The 23163-nt window shown below is 34.3% G+C and overlaps 4 protein-coding genes across 4 annotated transcripts; 1 reads left to right on the forward strand and 3 right to left on the reverse strand.

Annotated features, from left to right (window-relative positions):
* Positions 1-3481: 3481 nt before the first annotated feature.
* LOC114375623 lies at positions 3482-3940 on the reverse strand. The gene has a single exon (XM_028333456.1). The coding sequence runs from the start codon at positions 3938-3940 to the stop codon at positions 3482-3484; it is 459 nt and encodes a 152-aa protein (XP_028189257.1).
* A 2939-nt stretch (positions 3941-6879) lies between these two features.
* On the reverse strand, positions 6880-7925 carry LOC114375631. Its single transcript, XM_028333467.1, has 5 exons — positions 7854-7925; positions 7687-7765; positions 7385-7524; positions 7145-7291; positions 6880-7056 (listed from the first exon to the last, which is right to left on the reverse strand). The coding sequence occupies exons 1-5, from the start codon at positions 7923-7925 to the stop codon at positions 6880-6882; spliced, it is 615 nt and encodes a 204-aa protein (XP_028189268.1).
* A 4096-nt stretch (positions 7926-12021) lies between these two features.
* LOC114393132 (eukaryotic translation initiation factor 3 subunit E-like) lies at positions 12022-15838 on the forward strand. Its single transcript, XM_028354398.1, has 8 exons — positions 12022-12129; positions 12408-12826; positions 13672-13899; positions 14031-14152; positions 14313-14532; positions 14682-14824; positions 15187-15324; positions 15478-15838. Exons 2-8 carry the CDS (start codon positions 12464-12466, stop codon positions 15575-15577), a joined length of 1314 nt encoding a protein of 437 aa, XP_028210199.1. The 5' UTR covers positions 12022-12129; positions 12408-12463; the 3' UTR covers positions 15578-15838.
* A 4766-nt stretch (positions 15839-20604) lies between these two features.
* LOC114393140 (probable glutathione S-transferase) lies at positions 20605-22330 on the reverse strand. Its single transcript, XM_028354408.1, has 2 exons — positions 21952-22330; positions 20605-21312 (listed from the first exon to the last, which is right to left on the reverse strand). Exons 1-2 carry the CDS (start codon positions 22258-22260, stop codon positions 20944-20946), a joined length of 678 nt encoding a protein of 225 aa, XP_028210209.1. The 5' UTR covers positions 22261-22330; the 3' UTR covers positions 20605-20943.
* Positions 22331-23163: the final 833 nt, after the last annotated feature.

Genomic DNA, 23163 nt, shown 5'->3' on the forward strand with positions numbered 1-23163 from the left:
CTGCATAGTCTGTGTCCTCGATGCCTTCTTCACCCTCAACGACATCCATAATAGGTGAAGTAGCAGGTGAAACCTGTGGAGTTGTCTCTAGTGTGGCCTCGCTTGTGACCTTTAGCTCTGGCTGAGGCTCCTGGGCTGTGGAAGCCTCACCTCCCCCCGAAGGAGAAGGCTGGACTCCTGGCCAGGCCACCTATGCCATGAAATCCTTCATGTTGATAATGGGCCGATGATGAGCCAAATTATGAATGCTCTGCATCACCAGGCATAAGTCATGGTGGAGGCTTTGCAGCATCAGTACTGTGAGGTCTGAGCTCTGAGCGGAGGTGCCGGTCTGAACTAGAGCTGATGGTAGTGGTGGTGCTGAAGTAGAGGGAGTTGGAGTAGAGGTAGAAGCAGGAGCAGGAGCAAATGGACCCTCAGATCCTTGAGCCCGTGCCTTGTGTGTCCTTGGAAATATAATTGTGGGATCGTCTAGGTTCTAGCAGTTCTTCTTTATGTATGCCAAATTAATGGCAAGGCTAAGGGATTCGAAAGTCAGAGAATCTGAAACTACTCATCGGGCCATATAGAGTGCAGTAATGAGGGCTGGAAAGTCGAGCCTCGAGGAGTTGGACTAGGCCATCTGAGAAATTTGGTGTGAAATGAGGAAGCCCATGTCCATGTCCATCTTCATAATTAGCCCATAGACCAACCTCACCCTGTCCATATTCAAATCGGACATATAAGAAGTGGGGGTGAGGTTGGAGTATGATAACACGCACCAAGTTTGGGCTAGTGTAGTCAAATCCTTCCTCAAGAGCTTCCAGGGCGCTTCTTCATCATTTAAAACAAATCTGCACCTTGGAATACAGAGCTTGGAAGCAAGCTCCTGAGGATCCGTGCGCGTCCTGCAAAAAAGAGAATATGAGGGATACTGCTCCTCTTACTGAATGAGTGGTGGTGTCTCCAAAAAGACATTTAGTGATGCCGCATCGAACTTAATCAGCTTCCCTCTAACTCGAACCTATTTTGGAGATTTGTCTTCAGGGTTATACAGGTTCAAGTAGAACTCCTTCACCAGGGCCACATCAATATGCTCGTCTATGTGTTGGGTCAAGGCCTTGTGCTAATTTCTTCTTATCAGCTCTCTTCTGAATTCATCATATTCTATCACAAAGAGGTTAATGTTCCTCTCCGGAAGGATGTTCCGGGAGTGAACGTTCTGAGAATATCGCTCCCAAGCGACCTCAAAAACGAAACGGGTGGTGTCATATGGTTCCCGAGGTTGGGAGGTTGTGGCTTTCCTCTTCCTAGAGGTCATCTGCATCAAAAATAGTCACAAGATTCAAGTTAGACAGGTTTTTATTTCAACTGAAATCAGAAAAATTAAACTAAAAAAAAGACTGGGCACTTAGCGAGACTGGCTCTCTTAGCGTGCCTTATGAAAATAACAGCATTCGCTTAATGCGACAACACAAAAACAAAGATATTGGCTAAGCGAGACACAATCGCTTAGCTGAAACAGCACAGTGGCTAAGCGAGCATGGCTCGCTAAGCCTTATTCTCTCACAGAGAGCTAATTGTGCTTAGCGAGACTAACTCGCTTAGCGCGACACACTAAATAGGCTTAGCGCCATCAGGCGCTTAGCCCAAACTAATTACTAGAACTTAATTGGCTTAGCGAGCAGGCTCGCTAAGCCTAATTCCAAAATAAAACAAAACAGAGAAGAATTTGTGCTTAGCGAGATTGACTCGCTTAGCGCATGAACAAAAACTCATAAATTAAAAATGCTTTGGGCTCAGCGAGACTAGCTCGCTTAGCCCATGCTTATTCAACTTACAGAGGTTGGGTGGCTTAGGGAGACTAACTCGCTTAGCCACCAACAAAAGACAAAAAGCCTCTTAGCATGTGGCCCAAGAAACACAACTCGCTAAGCACGGCATGCCGGCTTAGCGAGTTCATACGGCACTTAAACAAAACTGGATTAGCGAGTTCATACAAACATTCAAATATGCAAACAAAATTGATGAACACGCTTAGCGGGGCAGGACTGGCTTAGCGAGTTCATCCAAAAACCTAGAAATTCAACAAAAATCGATGAACTCGCTTAGAGCACAGGCGCGCTTAGCGAGCACATCGAAAATTCCAAAAATATTGGGCCTTTTCAGCCCCCTAACACAAGCCCCTATTAGGCCTCAAAACATAATCAAACCATAGCAAAATCATATACATTGTGCACGAAACAAAACCCCTAACAGCACGTTTACTAAAAACTAATCTAACAGCAGCATTGCGAAGCACAAAATCAAAACTTTTAAAAAGCTACAGTAAGGTTTCTACCCTAAGGTTCAAAACAAAAATAAAATGCTAAGTTAGAAAAAACTTACCTAGACTGCAGAATGTAGAAGCAAAGAAGAAGCACAGAGAAGCAGAAGGCAAAATGGAAGCACAATGCAGAAATACCAGATGCTAAGAGAAAATGTTTTAAATTTTGCACAAAAGTAATTGCCCAAGGCAGTTAAGCCTTATTTTTTTTGGCAGTTTCGGCTGCCTCGCTTAGCGAGGGTCACTCGCTAAGGGAGCACTCAATGACTTTTGAGTTTTCAGAATTCAAACTCACGCGCTTAGCGAGCAGACTTGCTCAGCCCAATTCGAAAATTAGAAAATCTAGAGAAGGATTTGGGCTTAACACAAAGGGTTGCGCTTAGCGAGTTCTGCAACTCTCGCTTAGCGGGCCATGGGCTGGCCTAGCGAATAAAATTCTTCCTGATGTAGTAGTGGCACTTGCTTAGCGAGAGACTCTCGCTTAGCGCAATTCCAAACCTGAGAGGGATTTGGGCTTAGCGGGCTGACCCGCTGGGCCCAATTCTCATGAATGGTCCAATAGAGAGGAAATTGCACTTAGCGCACAGAGAGCGCTTAGCAAGATACAGCTGCACGCTTAACAAGATGACTCACTTAGCCCAATTCCAAAAGATGAAATTCCAAAGAATTTTTTGGGCTTAGCGCACAAGGCTCGCTCAACGAGGCCCATTCAGCCAATGAGTAGGGTTGATGCGCTTAGCGCGAGAAAAGACTCGCTCAACGCGTGAACAAAGATTCGCTTAGCGCACAGGGCGCTTTGAGCGAGTGGATGATTGAAAAATTTTCTAAGTTATTTTTCCATCCACAGCTTTAAAGAAACTTAATCAACCCCAAATCCAACTACAAAACATGCTGATGATTCATTCAAACAATAACAAACAAGCAATCCTAACTATATGCAGTGAACAAAAATTAAAAAGAGTTGGGTTGCCTCCCAGTAAGCGCTCGTTTAACGTCATTAGCTTGACGCATCTTACTTCATGGATATGGATCAAATTTGGTTCCCACCTTCAGAACCATTTCCTTCCATCTTTCATTTATCTCTGAATAGACATTTTGGTCGAGTAAATACTTGTTTTCATCAAACAAATCAAAACTGATCTTTTGATCAACTATTCCCATTTCCAGCTTTTTCTTTCACATATCAACCACGCAACTAGCTGTAAGCATGAAGGGACGTCCCAAGATCAAGGGAATTTTAGTGTCTTCTTCAATGTCCATTACTACAAAATCAACAGGGAAAGTGAAATGCTTCACTCTGACCAAAACATCCTCAATTACTCCATAAGGTCTAGTAATAGAGCAATCTGCTAACTGTAGTGTCATCCGTGTTGGCATAATTTCCAACTCTCCTAGCCTCCTACACATGGAGAGTGGCATCAAGTTAATGCTGGCTCCCAAATCAATGAGAGTCTTTCCAACAGACACAACACCAATAGAGCATGGTATTGTGACACTTCCAGGATCTTTGTGCTTCGGTGGAAGGATCCATTGAATCACTGCACTACAATTTCCCTCCAAAACAATGGTGTCACTATGAATATACTTGTTCTTTCTGGTTAACAGTTCTTTCAAAAACTTTGAGTAGAGCAGCATCTGCTGAAGGGCCTCTCCAAAGGGTATTGTAATCTCCAATTTCTTGAAGATATCAATTAAGCGAGCTAGGTGCCGCTCCTTGTCTTTCTTTGAGGGTACCAACGGATATGGCACATCTTTCCCTGTAGATGGACTAACCTCCTTTTTCTTCTTCTCACAAGCCAACTCACTCTTAGTTTTTCTCTTCTCCTCTTTCTCATTCTCTTTTTCTTTTTCATTTTTTCTTTTTCTTTTACTTTTTCTTTTTCTTTTCCTTCTTTTTATTCTACATTTATTTCTTTCTTATTCTCAATTATTTTAAATATTTTTAAATAAGTGTAGTTTCATAATTACTTTGTAAGTATTTGTTTTTATATATTTGGAAATGGTATTAATTGTAAAATAATTTACAGTTATAATTTATGTATAATTTATTTGAGTTGTTGTGGTCTAAAATTGATTGTTTTTTGTGGTTATAATTTCATGAATTAGAATTAAGTTGAATAATATAATTTATTTTAGTACATATGGTTAGGTTATATTTTTTTATGTATTATATGGTTATTAATTTTTAGTAGAAAAGGTTGATGTTATTGGTTTTTAATATATAGGGTTATCAATTTTAATGTTTTATATTATTATATGCAGTAAAAAAATTACCTAGGGTTTTGTGTGATAGTATATGTATGGTGCAGTTAAGGATCGTTTGTTTGTGATTGAAATTTTTGAATGTCTTGTTAAGATGGACAAAGATCAATGGATGTATAATAGTGTAATGTTTGAAGAAGTTGATATGAGTGAACAAAATGAAGGTGAAGCTGGTGTAAAATCAGAACATGTTGATTGTTTTGATGTGTTCAATACTTCTCATGTATTAATATGATTTTATGTTGTTAAAGTTATTGAATGTTTGTCAAAGAGTAAAGATGTTTGGATTGCATTGTAGGTGTTTGCTACCCATGATGATGTTTTGAATTGGGCTCAAGCTATTACTTATGAAACTGGTTTTGTGGTCGTCATTATGAGGTCAGACACAAACACTAGTATGAGAGGAAGAACTTTGTTTGTCTTAATTGGTTGTGAAAGTAGTGGTTAGTATAGGTGCAAGAAGAAAGATTTTGTAACATTGAAGGAGCACAATGTCAATAGTTATACAACAATCAAACAAATATACAATGCAAAAAGTGCATATTGTTCTTTCATAAGAGGCAGTGATATTGAAATCCAGCAACTAATGAAGCTTCTTGAATGAAATTAGTATATTCATTGGCATATATTAAAGGATGAAGATGTTGTAAATGATATCTTCTGGTGTCATCCTGATGTAGTGAAGTTATGCAATGCCTATAATTTGGTATTTTTTATAGATAGTACCTACAAAACAAACAACTATAGGCTGTTGTTACTTGATATTGTTGGTGTGACACCAATAGGGATACCATTCTCTGCTACTTTTGCCTATTTGGAGGGAGAACATCATAATAATGTGGTGTGGGCTTTAGAATGGTTTTAGGGTCTTTTTCTTAGACGTGATGCCCTCTCTGGAGTTATTATTACCGATAGAGATCTAGCATTGATGAATGCAGTGAAAATTGTATTCCCTGAGTGTACCAACTTGTTGTGCAGGTTTCACATTGACAAGAATTTCAAGACAAAATGTAAATCTCTAGTTGGTAAAAAAATGCATGGGATTATGTGATGGATGCCTGGGGGAGTTTGGTTGATTGTCCTTTTGTGGATCAGTTCGATGATTGCCTTAAGAAATTTGAAATTGTTTGTTCACCATCGCCGATGTTTGTTGACTATGTCAACCAAACATTGATAATTCCCCACAAAGAAAAATTTGTTAAAGCCTGGACAAATAAGGTGATGCACTTAGGAAACAAAACAACATATAGGTATGAAAATTGTATGGTTTAAATCAGTTTGCTACTGAGTTTGAACGTGTACATTATGCTGGCAAAAACCCTTCGCGTTGTGGATGTGTCATGAGAACTACTCACGGTCTTCCATGTGCATGTGAGCCATCTAGATATGTTGTTGGTACCATACCACTTGAGACAATCCATATGTTTTGGCGGAAGCTAAGTTTTTTAGACCAAGGGTTATCTGAGCCCGAGGTCAACATAACAGAAGAGATGGAAATCATATCCAAGAGGTTTGAAGAACTTGATGTTTGTGGCAAAGTTACTCTAAAGAGTAAACTCCAAGAAATTGCCTACCCTGATCTAAACTCTATGTGTCCTCCTCCAGAAAAGGTTAACACCAAGGGTGCTCAAAAGAAACCGATGACCAAACATCAAAGATCAACAAAGTGTGATCCGTCTTACTGGGAGTATGTTGATACTTTACATTATGTGCAAAATAGTAATTCTTCAGTCAAAAGTAGTGCATCATCATCAAAGCAAGCAATTCCAAGAAGGAATATGCCAATGTTGGATTAATTTCATTCGTGCATTCATGATTCCATTGAAAATGTTGTTGATGTCAAAGTTGATGGTAACTATGGATATCGTACAATTGTTGTGTTATTAGGTATGTGTGAAGATTCATGGTCTTTGGTGCGCAACCATTTGTTTAAAGAACTTGCCAAATGGTTTGATGAGTATATCAACCTAGGGTTTAGTGTTACGCGCGTTATTAGGGTTAATTGTTACTTGAAAACCAAGGTTTAGTGGTACGCCACCAATTAGGGTTTAGTGGTACATAAAAAAGAGGGGTTTTACTGCTTAGGGTTTAGTGTTTCGTCACAAGTTACGGTTTAGGGTTATTCGAAACTTATTAAAATATTTGTTATGTTTTGGAATATAGGGTTTATGGTTTAATTCACAACCTATGATATAAGAGTTTGATAGTAATATAAAAAACATGTCAAATAAAATTGGAAAAATAAAAATGTTGTCAAATAAAATAAAATAATAAACATTGTCTACACATTTCCTAAAAAATTCTAAATGTCTTCATGTGTCTTCTATGCGTCGCCTTCGTCGCGACCGTACATATATATTGTGATCTGCAGTCACACCTTTGGCGATCCTTAGGTAGTATTCCATGACATTGTATGCTTCTGTGTCTTCAGTCACTATCCTTAGGTTGAGCAACCGTTCCAACCTTTCAGCTATTGATTGGCAATCCTCCTATGACATTCACAACAACGGATAAGGATTATACATATTTCATGTTTAAATAAAATGAATATTAGAGTAAGATGAATATATATGTTACCATTGCATGTCGAGGCTGCTCTACATGAGAAGGTGCATGTGCAGGTGCTTCCTCCACAGCTGTTGGCGCCACCGGGTACTGAGGAATATCTGGTTCCACATATGTGTCATCTTGCGTGACATATAGATGTCTAATTGGATGCTCGGGCTGTGCCAGCCTCATGGAGGGATGAGCAATCATGTAAAACCAGTCGATGTAGTCTAGTGTACATTGTCCAAGTACAACACAAATCTAACCCACCGGTGCAGGGTACTTAGAGAAATGCATCCATCTATTGTCAATATCTTCTATGCATAATCTTGAACCCGAAGAGTATGGAGGAATAGTCTGAACATACCCAAACTGCCGCACAACCCTCTCTGGTTGGTGCATGACAACAACTGAACCCAATCGGATATGTCCAAAAAACAAAGAAATCAACTCGAACTCTCTAATTGCATGGTGGTCACCGTAAGGCATCCAACAAACACCATCAGACATCAATTGATCTAGATGTTTTCGATACATCGACACTGATAATGCCTTCCCAAAGGTTCAACAACAGGCATGTGGTTTCCTTTCATGATAATCGTCAGCAGTAATAGCCTCAACACCAGATGAAAAATGCTCATAAATCCAACACTGCACATATTTTCAAAACAAAAAAAAAATTAAATGAATACAATAGTTAACATCAAACAACAAAAAAATTAAATTCAATTATAATTACTTGTAATAGCGTGATATATCTGGCAAGTTGTCTACCACTGCTCTTAGACGTATCATTCAAATTGTCGTACATATGCACTAGGGCGACAACTCCCCATGTGTAGCTTCCACTTTGGGTGAGGTCTCAAAAGGCGTCCAAGAACACCACATGCACGTGTGTTGCACTCTTGTTAGCAAAAACAATGCAACCTAGCAAATGCAACATATAAGCTCGAGCTGCTATAGTCCAGTGGGCGGCATCACATTTGCTACGATAATGGTCTCGTAGCCATGATAGTCCAACATATGCCCCATGACATTGTATTGTCTTAGCTCTTGCTTCATCTACACTCACTTCAAGTAATTCGATTAACAGCAACACCACTTCATCAATATGAAGAGTCTTGAAGCTATGGAAGGCGCCTGTGATGGGCAGATGAAGCAAAGAGGCCACATCGTCGAGGGTGATAGTCACCTCTCCTACAGGAAGATGGAAACTGCAAGTTTCCTTGTGACACCTCTTCGCAAAAGTCGATATAAGTCTCCGATTGCTAGTGTCCAAGGAACATGCAATCAGAGGACTTAATCTTGTGGCAGCAACTAATCTTTCAATCTCTACAACAGGCCTACCAAATTTTTGGACCTTCCTTCCATGGGAGGATAACTTCAATTTAGGACGTTTCTAAAAAAATGAAATCTTTTTAACAATAATAATAAATAATTATTAAAATATAATTTATTTAAAAATATAAATACCTCTCCATTCCAAACAATGACTACAACATGATTAATATAGGTAGTCAAAACTGATGTGTCATATGGCTCACTTGGAATACTCTAGGCATCAACAACTTCATCATCAATAGCTACTTCTTGAGGTTGTTCATGGACCTCGTCAGCTGCGTCATTCACGTGATGAACATTCTCAGCAATGGGGCAACTTCCTGTTGCCTACGTGCAGATGCTGTGGGCCTTCGCCGTGTTGGATCAAGTGGCCTCAAAATAATTAAGAAGGGGGGCTGAATTAATTATTCCTAAACCTTTACTAATTAAAAAATTACTCTTCTAAGGCTTTTACTATGTTGTTAATAGAATAAGGAGTAGAAGAGAAACTTAACAGAAAGTAAAAGCGGAAATTAAAATGCACAGCGGAAAGTAAAAGAGTAGGGAAGAAGGAGACAAACACATAAGAGTTTTTATATTGGTTCGGTAACAACCCGTGCCTACATCCAGTCCCCAAGCGACCTACGGTCCTTGAGATTTCTTTCAACCTTGTAAAAATCCTTTTACAAGCAAAGATCCACAAGGGATGTACCCTCCCTTGTTCTCTTTGAACCTAGTGGATGTACCCTCCACTAGAACTGATCCACAAGAGATGTACCCTCTCTTGTTCTCAGTCAAACCCAAGTAGATGTACCCTCTACTTGTACCACAAAGGATGTACCCTCCAATGTGTTAAGACAAAGATCTCAGGCGGTTAAACCTTTGATACTTTGTGAATGGGGATACAAAAGAATTCTCAGGCGGTTAGTCCTTTGAAAACTTTTGTATAAGGGAATGGGAAGAATCAAAAGAATTCTCAGACTGTGTCGTTTTGAATTCTTTGACAAGGGAGAAGGGAGACACAAAAGAATTCAGGCGGTTAGTCCTTTGTTCTTTTGGAAAAGGGAGAAGAGAGACACAAAAAGAATTTAGGCAGTTAGTCCTTGGCGAATTCTTTTTGGCAAAGGGAGAAGAGAATGAAAAGATGAATAGCACAAGTTTTCAAGGTTTAGAAAACCAAAAAACTTTGGAAAGCTTTTGGCACAAAGAAGAAGAAGAAGTTCAAAGAGATTCAAGGCTTGTAAAGGATTGTATAAGATTGATTTGAAAAGTGTATTGAAAAGCAAATCAAAGCCTTGCTTTTATAGACTCTTCATGTCTAGCCAAGAGGACCATTTAGAAGAGTTATAACTTTTAGAAAAACTTAAAACTAATTTGAAAAAGTCAAAAACCATTTGAAGAGTTACATCTTTTGATCTATTCAGAAACAATCACTGGTAATCGATTACACAAGGCTTTTATGTGAAAGGATGTGACTCTTCACATTTGAATTTGAATTTCAATGTTCAAAGGCACTGGTAATCGATTACCAAAACATTGTAATCAATTACAGCTTTTTGAAATTAATTGGAACGTTGTAAATTCAATTTGAAAACTTTTTCAAAAACATTTTGCTACTGGTAATCGATTACAACAATCTGGTAATCGATTACCATAGAGTAAAAACTCTTTGGTAAACATGTTTTGTGAAAAACCATGTGCTACTCAATTTTTGAAAAAACCTTTTCATACTTATCTTGATCAAGCTTTCTCTTGATTCTTGAATAGTCTTGAATCTTGATCTCTTGATTCTTGAAATCTTGATCTCTTGAATCTTGATTCTTGAAATCTTGATCTCTTGAATATTGATTCTTGATTCTTGAAATCAACTTTCCTCTTGAATCTTGAAGTGTTCTTGATTCTATCTTGAATATCTTGAACTCATTCTTTGATTGACCTTTGAACTTTTTGTCATCACCTTTATCATCTTCTTTTGTTATCATCAAAACATCTTTGAATCACTCTTGATTCACCATGAAGCTTTGCTTCTACACACCGCAGGGGAGCTTCATCTGAATCACGATTTACTTGTCTCCCCAGACTTCTTTCTATAACCTTGCCTAAAGTCCGACCCAGACTTCTGGTTTTAACCATAATCTGCACATTTAAACTATCATAACAGTTTATGTCAAAATTCCAACAATAATTCAATCAATTATTATTTAATAATTCATAAATAAAACAAATTATTATTTTTTATATATTCTTAAAATATATTTTTAATTAATTTTATGTCATCAAAATAACTTCTTTATTAAAAAGAAACTTAAAATAATTAATTAATTAAATAAAATAACAAAAAATATGTCTCTTTGCCTAATTTTTTACAAAAAAACTAATATATAATAATTATATTAATATATTTATAATTAAAAAATAACTATTTAAAAAAATCAAAACAATATATTTTTAATTAAAAAAGAATAAATATTTTTAAAAAATTCAAAATAATATATTTATAATTAAAAAAACCAATAAGTATTTAAAAAATAAAATCATAATAATATATTTAGAATTAAAAAAACCATATGTATTTAAAAACAAAAAATAAAATTAATATATTTATAATTAAAAAACAACTATTTAAAAAAAATTCAAAATAATATATTTCTAACTAAAAAAAGTAGTTAAAAACGAAACTCTAAATAAGATATTTATAATTAAAAAATAGCTATTTAAAAACAAAAATTAAATTAATATTTTTATAATTAAAAAATACAATAACTATTTAAAAATAATTGAAAATAATCTATTTTTTTATTAAAAAACAAAAATATTTTAAAAAATTAAAAATAATATATTTATAATTAAAAAAACTATTTCAAAACAATAATAATAATAATATATTTATAATTAAAAAAATAAAACCATTATCTATTTAAAAAGCAACTTAAAACAACTATAATTAATTAATTAATTTAATATAATAACAAAAAATATGTCACCTTTTCCTATTTTTTTTATAGAAAAAAGTAATATATACGAAATAAATTAATATATTTATAAATTTTTAAAAATAATAACTATTTAAAAACAAAAATAAAATAATTTATTTATAATTAAAAAAATACATATGGATTGAGTAATCTGTATGAGTTATATGGATTAAGCAATCCGTATAAGTATGAGCTATACGGATTTTTGAATCCATGAAACAACCACACCACCAGAGAGGTAGGGAGCACGACATTTACGATAGAGACGACGATGAGGCTGCCACTAACGGCATAACGACCACTGGGGGCGACGACGGAGGGACTTACGACGATTCATGGCACGACGGTGGAGCTCTGGATGCACAAAGGAAGGAATGAACAGTAGAAGCAGCCCAATGAAGAGGGGTGAGGGAGAGAGTTTTTTAAAATTCTTAATGTAGGACATTTTCGCCACTTCAATAATATTGTTGGCAATTCTGCTGGCACACAAAACCTCTTTTTAATTTTGTGTTCTGAAAGAAAAGCCCAAATGAAAAACCACAAGCCACAGCCCAATAAAGAACAGATCTGTTTGATTTTTTTTTTTTTCTCTCTACATAAAATCGACATAAACGACATCGTTTACATCCTTGTTTTTAAACCCTATTCCTGAATTCTGAGGACCCTTTCTCTGCATCTAGCTTTTATCGGAGCCGCTTTCTCCACTCGACCCCGCCACAGGTACGTATCTCTCATTCTCTTTTCTTCTCTTCTACTCACATGCTCAAAATCCTAATCGATTTCCTTGCACACAAAACCCCACTTATAGTGTGCTTGAATTAGATTCATGGTGGAAGATAATCAATTTAATTTTTAATGGTGAAGGTAGAGCAACAAATAATTTCTTGTACTTTTTCATGGTGTCACCATAATTTTCTGGAGTAAAATTGATTTTTTTTTTATGTTATCCGTCAATTGAAACCGATTAAAACACTAACCCTTTCCGTGTGCCGTGGCAGAAAGAAGTAGAAATCGTATCTAACCCTAAGCGTGGGTGTTGTGAGTGGTAAGAAGAATGGCCGAGTACGACCTAACCCCGCGGATGGCGCCGAATCTGGACAGGCACCTTGTGTTCCCCCTCCTGGAGTTCCTGCAGGAGCGCCAGCTGTACGACGACAACCACATCCTGAAGGCGAAGATCGACCTCCTCAACAACACCAACATGGTCGACTACGCCATGGACATCCATAAAAGCCTATATCACACCGAGGAGGTACCCCACGACATGGTCGACCGCAGGGCCGAGGTAGTCGCCCGCCTCAAGTCCCTCGAGGAGGCTGCCGCCCCCCTCGTTGCGTTCCTCCAGAACGCTGCTGCCGTGCAGGAGCTCCGTGCCGACAAGCAGTACAATCTTCAGATGCTCAATGACCGATATCAGGTTTAGGGTTTTAGGGAATGGTTGAATTAATGCTGTTTTGTATGCAGCAATTGGCGTGGCTTTGATTGTTGTGGTGTTTGCATAATATTCATATTGGATTTACTATCTTTTTAGTTGCTGAATGTTTTTCTTACTGATTTTAGTGCCTGAATTTTTTTCATCCTCCTTTTTAGGGACTAAAAGTAAAAATCCTAAAATTGTTTTGTCTTGAAGGTTTTTGTTGAGCTGAGGACTAGTAAAAAGAATTCAGGACTGAAAACAAAATCCTGAGAAGTTTAGGGACTAAAAAGATAGTAAATCCTAAAATTTTTGATTTGTTGTTTTTGGCAGCTTCCACTGGTAGGATAGGAGATACTAGATACTCAAAAGGTGTTTGAGTGGTGTTATTATACTAGTGAGAAAATGTTTCTTGCTAATAAGGATTTAAAGCTATTTGATTTGTACCTTGGGTTAGGGTAATTAGACTAGGCTTTTTTCTTTTTATAATAAAATCTTGCTTTTAAGTTTTGAGTGGGATAGTATCTTAGTAATGTAATTGCAGCAACATTTGGTTTAATGTTTGGTCTTCTTCAACTTGTGCTTTTCTTGGTAAACTCATTTTGGGGTTTGCCTCAAGTATGTTTGCACACCTATATGCAGAATGAAGTTCATTCAAACTTTGCAAATTTAATCCAACCATGCACTGCTTTGTTTATTTCTTAATTTTATTTTATTGGAGCATATTGTCTTTTTAATTGTTGTTTGCTGCTGTATTTTAGAGGTTTTAAAAGAATCATCCTAGTTTTGAGAAGTTGAATTTTGTGGTATTTGAGTTCACTGTGTAAATGAGGATTCTGCTGTAACAGATTGGTCCTGCACAGATCGAAGCATTGTACCAATATTCCAAATTCCAGTTTGAGTGTGGAAACTACTCTGGTGCTGCTGACTATCTTTATCAATACAGAGCTTTGTGCACAAATAGTGAAAGGAGTTTGAGTGCATTGTGGGGGAAGCTGGCAGCTGAAATTTTGATGCAGAACTGGGACATTGCTCTTGAAGAGCTCAATCGCTTGAAGGAAATCATTGATTCAAAGGTTGTTCTTGTTTGTCAGTTGATCTTTGGAGTAGATGCATGTTCTTGTTTGTCAGTTGATCTTTGGAGTAGATGCATGTTCTTGTTTGTTATGCTTAATATATTAATATAGACTGGTGAACTTCGTTGCAGAATTTTGCATCACCTTTGAACCAGGTGCAAAGCAGAATATGGCTGATGCATTGGAGTCTGTTCATCTTTTTTAATCATGACAATGGGAGAACACAAATAATTGATCTGTTCAATCAGGACAAGTATGCCTTTACTCTCTTTTCCTAGGATACCTGAGATTATTTGTAGGATATTTCACATGCTTTACTTTTACTGTTAATCCTTGTCAAACTGGTCAATTTCTCTCCCTCTCTCTAGTGTCGGCTTGTTGTTGCATCATCTAATATATGGTTTAATTTTTAGGTATTTAAATGCTATCCAAACTAGTGCTCCACACCTTTTACGATACTTGGCCACAGCATTCATTGTTAACAAGAGGAGGAGGCCTCAATTCAAGGATTTTATTAAAGTTATTCAACAAGAGCAGCATTCATATACGGACCCTATCACTGAGTTTTTGGCTTGTGTTTATGTCAACTATGATTTTGATGGGGCACAAAAGAAGATGAGGGAATGTGAAGAAGTAAGCTTGCTTTAATATATGTCAACTGTAGGAGTGATGTAACTTTGGTGGTTTATTCAGTTCTCCTTTATCTTATAATACGTGTCCATGTTAGCTACTAGCACTGTAATGGGTTGTTTATATTATGCTTACCTTTTTAAAATATGCAGGTGATTCTCAATGATCCCTTCCTTGGCAAAAGAGTTGAAGAAAGCAACTTTTCAACTGTACCACTAAGGGATGAGTTCCTTGAAAATGCTAGGCTATTTATCTTTGAAACATACTGTAGAATACACCAACGGATTGACATGGGGTATGCACCTTTCTAATATAAGATGTTGTAGCTCTTGGCTTTATAATTTTTCTGATATGCTACAATTTTGCACCTGTGAAAAACACAATGTAGCCTCTGTGTCATTGATCCGTGTGTCTGTCTGTCAAAACCTAAGGCACAAAATAAGGAGTTGTTCCTTTTATTTTGTGGCCTTGAAAGCTTTTACATTAACTCTTATCTGTATTTCTCAATTTTAGTTTTTTTTTGTATGTTACATATTCTCTGTCTGTATTTGCTTAATTGCTTCTCTTGTTGATTACCTGTGGTCTACTTTTCATGTAACACACCTAAATGACGTACTGGGGATTTGTAGTAACAACCAAAACTTCTAATTTTTTCAGAGTGCTTGCTGAGAAGTTAAATTTGAATTATGAGGAGGCTGAGAGATGGATTGTTAATCTCATCCGTAGCTCAAAGCTTGATGCCAAAATTGACTCCGAAACTGGAACTGTTATCATGGAACCTAATCATCCAAATGTGTAAGTTAACATTGATTACTGACTCGATGGATAAGGGCTTTTATTGCTTCCTATTGTATTGTACCATTCTGACTCAGCTATGTTGATCCCTTCCTTTCCTTCATGTTGCATGTCATACTTTTCAAGACCGTTAATCTTATACTATATCTGCAGGTATGAGCAACTGATAGACCATACCAAGGCCCTTAACGGACGTACTTACAAGTTGGTCAGTCAACTTCTGGAACACGCACAAGCTCAAACTGCCCGGTAACTGTGTAGGTAGATCGATGAGAGTATTTGTTTTATCTTTCCTGATGCATCAAATTGTTTTTGGCTATGATGTTTATTTTGGATTTAGAATTACATTCAAATTTATGGGTTGTATACCGCATGGAGTAAGTTCTTCTGATGTTACTTGTATCCAAACAAGTAGTATTGATAAACCATTTTTTGAAGTAGGTTCTTCTGATGTTACTTGTGGATCCAAACAAGTAGTATTGATAACCATTTTGCTTAACATGTTTGCCATGAACTTCCTCACTGACCATTGCAGCTGCAGGCATATCTGTTCTTCAACATATTTCTATTTAGAAATTATTACTCATATTCTCCTTTTCATTTGTCTTTCAATATTTACTTGAACAAACCAATAATTTTAGTCCCTGAAGTATTACACTCTCTCTAAGTAGTTCTTTAAGTAATGAAATTTATGTAAGTATTTCTTGAAGTGTTGGAAACCATGCTATACTTAGTTTTCCTGGTATTTAAAAACCCTTTAAATTAGTCCATCAACGACTCAATGGTAGCGAAAACATAGAGGATGGATATTCAATTAGGGCAGTTATATAATTTCATTTTTAAGGACTATTTAGAGGTTAGAGTAATACTTGAGTGGCTGAATTGATTAATTATTTAGTATTAGTGGCATGCAATACAACTTTGGTTTGGTGATGCAAACATGAAATTCGGATAGTGATTTTGGTGGATTGTCTGGAACTAGTTACTCTACCTGGATTTTTCTCTCTATTTTTTAAAATATAAAAATCTAATGATACAAAATTAAAATATTTTAAGTCAAACAGTCTTGATTAACGCTCAATCCCGAGGTGGTGAAATACGTGGAGGGTCTGTATGCATTACGTTCAATGTAACTGCTACATTCGCCCCTATTGATTGTTTTTGCTATAGTTTGATTTTTGAAAAGAATTTTTTTTATTGAACATTCTTTTAACTAGGTATAATATGTGAATGCTTGGTTTTTTTCTTCTTAATCTACCGGTTCATAAGGATCGGGCTAATGGTGGTAGATTTGGGATAACATGCATGGAGTCATAAGTTTAAATGCGATCATTATGTCCTAAAGAATGCATGGTTAATTATAAATAGTTAACTATAAGAAGTGATTTTTTTTACCGTAAGAATCTAAAATAGAGGATTTGTTACAACACGTGATTTAATTTGTTGAAAAGAGTAAAGGAATTTTTCTTAATTATATTAAGTTAGTATTTATAATTTATACACTTGGACGTTTTAAGGTGAGTTTATTTGAGGATTATAATGCCAAACTAATAATAAGATTTGGGAGTTGCTATGAAAAGAGTCATATAATGATCAACCAATAACCTATTTGGTGTCCACCTTGAATGTTTTATGCGGAAAACTACTATTTGAAAGTAAACTGGAAAAAAGAGTAGAGATTGTCACATTTAGACACTAATGATCCTATTGGTGGGCAAATATGATGGAATAAGAGAATAATTATCTTTAAGGAAGAGTTAAATTAGGAAATAATAGGATAAGGTTTCTCTCTCTATTATATAATTATATTTAATAGATATAGTATTATTATGTATAATATTTACATATAATATATACTAATTTATGTATAATATATAATGACATGTTTTGTATATTATTTTATCTTTATACTTGCTCCTATAATTATTTTATTTCTACAAGTACCTCCACAAATTTTTATTTTATCTCTGCGATTCCACTGTCCAAATCACTCATACTCGAATACCTCCCATAATGTAAATCACTTACTATTATTTAACTTTCATTATCTTTTTTTTCTTTTATTTATTTTTTAAAAATATAGAGGCACAGAGTAATTATTTGCCCCCACTATATATAAATATAATATAAAATCTGTATTCAGTATATTATTTAATATATATTGATAGTAATATGGACATCTAAGTTTAAAATGTATTATTAATTAAAATTTTAAATCACATAATTACTCTTCAAATATTTTGAATAAAAATAAAAATTATAAAAGCATTATGTTTTTTTTATAATTTTAAGAAAAGTATCTACATAAATAAAAATATTTTTGTATAATTTTTTATAGAAAATTTAAAATTAAATTAAAAGTTGTTTCCCTTTTTAAAGAAAACTATATGTAATTTTAAAAAAATAATAACTGTCTAACAAATATAATATATATATATATATATATATATATATATATATATATATATATATATATCTTACATTATCTAGTTAGATTAAAGCTAATGATGCTATTATGCTATTTTTTATTTTATCTGGTTCTTTTCTTATTCTCATATTCTAACTTAACTTTATCATATTCTATATATCAAATTGATCTTAAACGTTTGACAGGCCTCAATAACTTAAGAGATGGGTGAATTAAGTTTCAAAATTTCTCACTAATAAATTTTTAACCTCCTTCTAAATGAGACTCAAAATGCAGAAGAAGAAACAACAATCAATTTAATAATGTTCTTTAAAACATGCAAGGCAAAATTGATTGCAATAACATAAATGAGATAAGGAAAGACAAAAATGCAAACTCGATTTATACTGTTTCGGCCACACTCTGTGCCTACGTCCAATTCTCAAGCAACCCACTTGAGATTTTTCAGTGTCTTTGTAAAAATCATTTTTACAACTTTTGAACACTCAAGGAATCTCTTTCCCTTGTGTTTAGGAAACTCACAATTCAAGAGACAACCAGTCTTTCGATTACAATTGACTTTCTGAGAAGAACAAAAAGATTTCTCTCCTTTAGAGTGGATAATACAATTTGAAGTTCCTGGATGAACTCTCAATATATTGATTTGCAAGTATTTGTCCAAGAGTTGTTGAGAGAGCATTTAATAATGAAGTTCTCTTGGAATATCTCTCCCTTTTTTAAATCAAACACACATATATATAAGTCCTTCGTGCCTTTTCAAAATGGTTTGAAGAGATGTGTCTTTTAAAAAAACTTTTTCTGAATTTTTTCACCAGTAATCGATTATAGATTTCTGGTAATCGATTAGGCAGTTATATTTTCAAGGATCATGACTTTTGAATTTGAATTTCAAGAGTTCCATTGCTGGTAATCGATTACAAACATCTGGTAATCGATTACAAGTTCAAAATTCAAATTCAAAATCTTTTTTAACAGCTATTTTTCAAACTTGTCGTCTGGTAATCGATTACACTGCCTAGTAATCGATTACCAGAGCCTTAGATGTCTTGGAAACACTTTGTTTTGAAGCAAGACTTGATCTTGAGTTAATCTTGAAGCAAGACTTTGTTTGTTGAAACAACTTTGTATTAATCTTGAAGCAATACTTAATCTTTGAATGTTTGTTGAAGTAATCTTGATTGTAACCTTGTTTGATTATTTTTTAGCATCATCCAAATCATGTATTTATACATTCATAAAATAAGCTGTTTACTAGCCATTGACACTTTTAAGCCTCAAACTGTAATTCCTCGCATTATTTTGTGATAGAGAATCATACATTGAATATTTAGTCAAAGGCTTTCAAATCATAAAGACAAATGCAGATCATAATAGCATCTCTTTTTACTTGTATTTTAGTCTTAGCAATGAACAAGATAAAATATTTATTTTACATGATTAAAACTTATAATAAATGATATTTTTGAATATATGAATAATATTTTAATTAAATTTCTAATAAATAAATATTATTTAACATATATAATATTTTAGATTTATGATAAATAATTTATATTGTTATATGAATTTATTTTTAATTATTGACATTTTTTAAAATTATTTAATCTCAATTTAGAAATAAAGATAAAAAATGATATATCGAATGAGATAAGTAGTTAAGAAAAGTAAGGATATAAATTAATAGGAAAAGTTTGAGATAGTTGAAATACAAATTTTTTAGATTAGTTGTTAAATAAATTTTTTTTATTTAGAATTGAAATGAAATGTCAATTACATAAAATTAAGATAAGACATATATAACTCAATTAAGTTGAGAATAATTTTTAAAATGTACTCGTTCAAGAATAGTTCATAAAACTCATTCAACGATGACGATTTATATTTATAATATAGGAGTATATGTTATAGTATGAATATCACAATTTTTTTGGAAAACTAGGAATTTTCTTATAGAAAGAAGACATTGAAGTAACGCGCGAACGCACTAGTCTATTGCATTTTGAATTGTACAACATATTTACTTCCTTTCTATAATAAAATATTTAGATAAAAGGACATCATCCCCTACATCACTCAGATACGCAAAACGTTATGTCTTTACATCTCACTCAATATTTAAGACACATAATACCTTACACTACATATTTGTCACGTTGTCACACAAGTTGAAGAAGCTGAAATCTCAATACTGTGAATCTGTGATGATGATTATGACTTCTGAGGATGCGTGCCTCAGTTGTTCTGTTTTGCTTTTAGTTTTTGTTGACTTTATTTGGGTGACTACTTCATATACTTGAGTGTGTTTGGTCTATTGTATTGTATACGCCAAACGAACGTTCGGGCAAAAGTAAACAAATGTTACTTCTCACCAAACTTTGTCTTAAAATATGGGTCTGTTCATTCAAACAGTAAACGAAACACACTTATTTGTACCCTGATATTTGGAAGAGTGATGACTACTTTTATGGATAACCGTATATTCGGATACTATTATGCACAATATGATTATTGTGTGGATGTTATTTCTACCCTTATCCTGTTATATTATGTGAATCCATTATTTTATTGGTGGTGTATATTATTCTTTTTTGATAAGTTTATGACTCCTTATATATTTGAGAAAATTAAGTATAAATCTGCTATATAGCCCTCTAGCTTCATAGTGATACAGTGAAATTGAATACTTGCTATGATTTCATACTCAACGTCTCAATCAAAACTCATGCTGACAAAACATTTTAGGAGGCTACATGATCACATTATAACAATTAGACACTAAGTCAAGAAGTATCATCTGTGAAGCTTTGGTCAAAAGTTCGGTGTATAGTTTATTCAAATAGGCGAACAAAGGATTAATGTACTTTGTTTTTCTTCTATTTAAGCAGTATCTATCTTTACTGCTGAATTAGCCATACAGAACAAAAGAAAACTTTCTTTCTTTCTCTCCTCAGGAACCGATAATAAACTACTATTAATTGCATTGTCACATGAAACCACAATATAGCATAGCTAACTGAAAATTTCACTATAGCTAGTAGTGCCACCATTGCACAGAAAACTGATTACACATTTCACACAACTACATATGATAAGATAACCAACACTATTTGAAGCCAAACTCCAATTCCAATACAAACAATGTGAACAATTATAAATGATGCATGTAGTTGATTAAAGGTATATTTTCAGTTTCAAGATTTACTGGATGCTGCTAAGGAACGCACATAGTTGATGCCAAAGCTGAAATATTCAACCACACTTTCCCTGGATGGAATGCAATCTTTGACAGGTGAAGTCTGTAAGAAGTTCTGACTCCATTCATGAAGAGAAGGGAACCTCTCAGCATTGAGTAGCTCCATCTCTCCAAGCTCTTCCAGGACACTGAACCAAAGAGACATGCAGCCAGCTGCAATATCAAGATAACCAATCTTCTCTCCACCAAAATACTTCTTCCCTTGAATTTCCTTCTCAAGAAGTGCCAGAGACTCTAGTGCAGCACCCACAGCTTTCTCTTTCTCTTCTCCTTGCGCCACGGTAGCTCCCCATACAGCTAACACACACTGTGTCCAAGAAAATAAGCTAATATCAGATAGCTACAGCTTAATGTATTTAGCACTACCAAATTGAGCAATAACTTTTCATAATGTTGAGTTGTGACCCAAACAATTATTAGTTTAAGGTTGAGGTAAAAGCCTATGATTTCTCATGGGATATTAAGCCCAACCTCAAAATAACAACACATCAGTACAAGCAACAAAGGTTAAATGTATTTTAGGTTCCTCTTTGTCCAAATTAATTTTAGTCCTTACATTTTAGAATAGAAGATATTGGTCTTTGTATTTTTTGAAATATGGTGAATTTGGTCCTTCATCGGGTCAAAATGAAAGTCATGAACCATATCCATCACATTTCAGAAATACGAGGATTAAAACTATTGTTATTAAAATATAGAGACTAAAATTAATTTTGACCTAATAAGGACTTGAACCAAAATTTATCCATTCTTAATTGTACCAAAATTTTTTTTCTCCATTCTTTAAATTTAAATTAAACTCTGTTAAATTCTGTGCTGAAATTTCCTTAACATATAATCTTATGCCTTTGATTAGTTGTGGCTACAAGCCCTCACATAAGAATTGCTACAAAGAAACAAGTAAATGGAGAAGGGTAATAAAAGGATCATATTGTGTTGTCGGTACCTTCTCATCAATAAACCTAGCCCAGAAGCGAGCCTGTGCTCTCTCATATGGATCAAGTGGTAGCAAAGGGTTCTTCTTCCATGTCTCATCTATGTACTCCAGGATGACAAGTGATTCAGCTATAGGCTTGTTATTATGTAGGAGCACTGGAACTTTCTTGTGGACAGGGTTAGATTGAAGAAGCAAAGAACTCTTATTTGCTAAGTCTTCTTTTAAGTACTCATATTCAACACCTTTTATCCTTAAAGCCCATTCTACCCTGGCACAAGGGAAGCTTTGATGTGTAGCAATCAGCTTCACTTCTTCCATTGTTTTGCTAAATCTTCAACCTTTAGTTGAATCTGAATTGATTGATTTCTTTCTTCATGTTTTGTACCTTTTTATAGTGATTCTCTTGCAGCCTTGTCAGATCTGATAAGGATTTTTCTTTTGGAAAATGTATATTCACATTCACATCTCTCATTAGTCAAGTCAAACAAAATTATCCTAATGTAAATTTGTAAAGCTCTCTGACTTGGTGGCATGTATTCCTCTGTTGCCTAAGAAAAAGACTAGTAAAAAGTGAATATATTTGTCTAAAATTGACCGAGTATGAATGTTTATTATTGAATTTTAATAAATTAAGAACATAATGTTTTTTTAATTAAATAAAAATAAATAAACGCGTTTATGTTTGATTAGGCTATTGAAAACCAGCAAAGAATTGGTCTCGTATATTTATCTAGTCTAACCGAAAGAATGAATGCAAAGAATTGGTCTCTCTTATATAAATGCATGTTTCGTTAGGTAGTTGAATACGCTAATTGAATGAAATCAAGTTTTCAACTAGTTTTAAGATAAAAAGGCTTTTTTCCCCGTAAAAATAAAAATAAAAGGGTTTTTGTTAATAAGTGTACGAGCCACGTTTTAATAAACTAAAAATAATATTAATTATTTATATAAATATCCTAATTTCTTAAAAATTTAACGAAATATATTTAATAGTATTATTTCTTATAGTATTTTTATTTATTTTTAAAATAATCTATAAATATTATTTTTACTGAAAAAAACACATGCGTGGTTAGAGTGCGTCTGCATTTCTATTATGCTAAACTTCATAAATCATCACAATCTCTCTTATTATGTATTGATGTGTATATTAATTTAATTTAATATATTTTTTAATACATGTTCTTCTATACGCATTCTTAATTTTAGTTTACTATTTTT

Source organism: Glycine soja, chromosome 2, assembly GCF_004193775.1.
Source record: "Glycine soja cultivar W05 chromosome 2, ASM419377v2, whole genome shotgun sequence".
NCBI lineage: Eukaryota > Viridiplantae > Streptophyta > Magnoliopsida > Fabales > Fabaceae > Glycine > Glycine soja.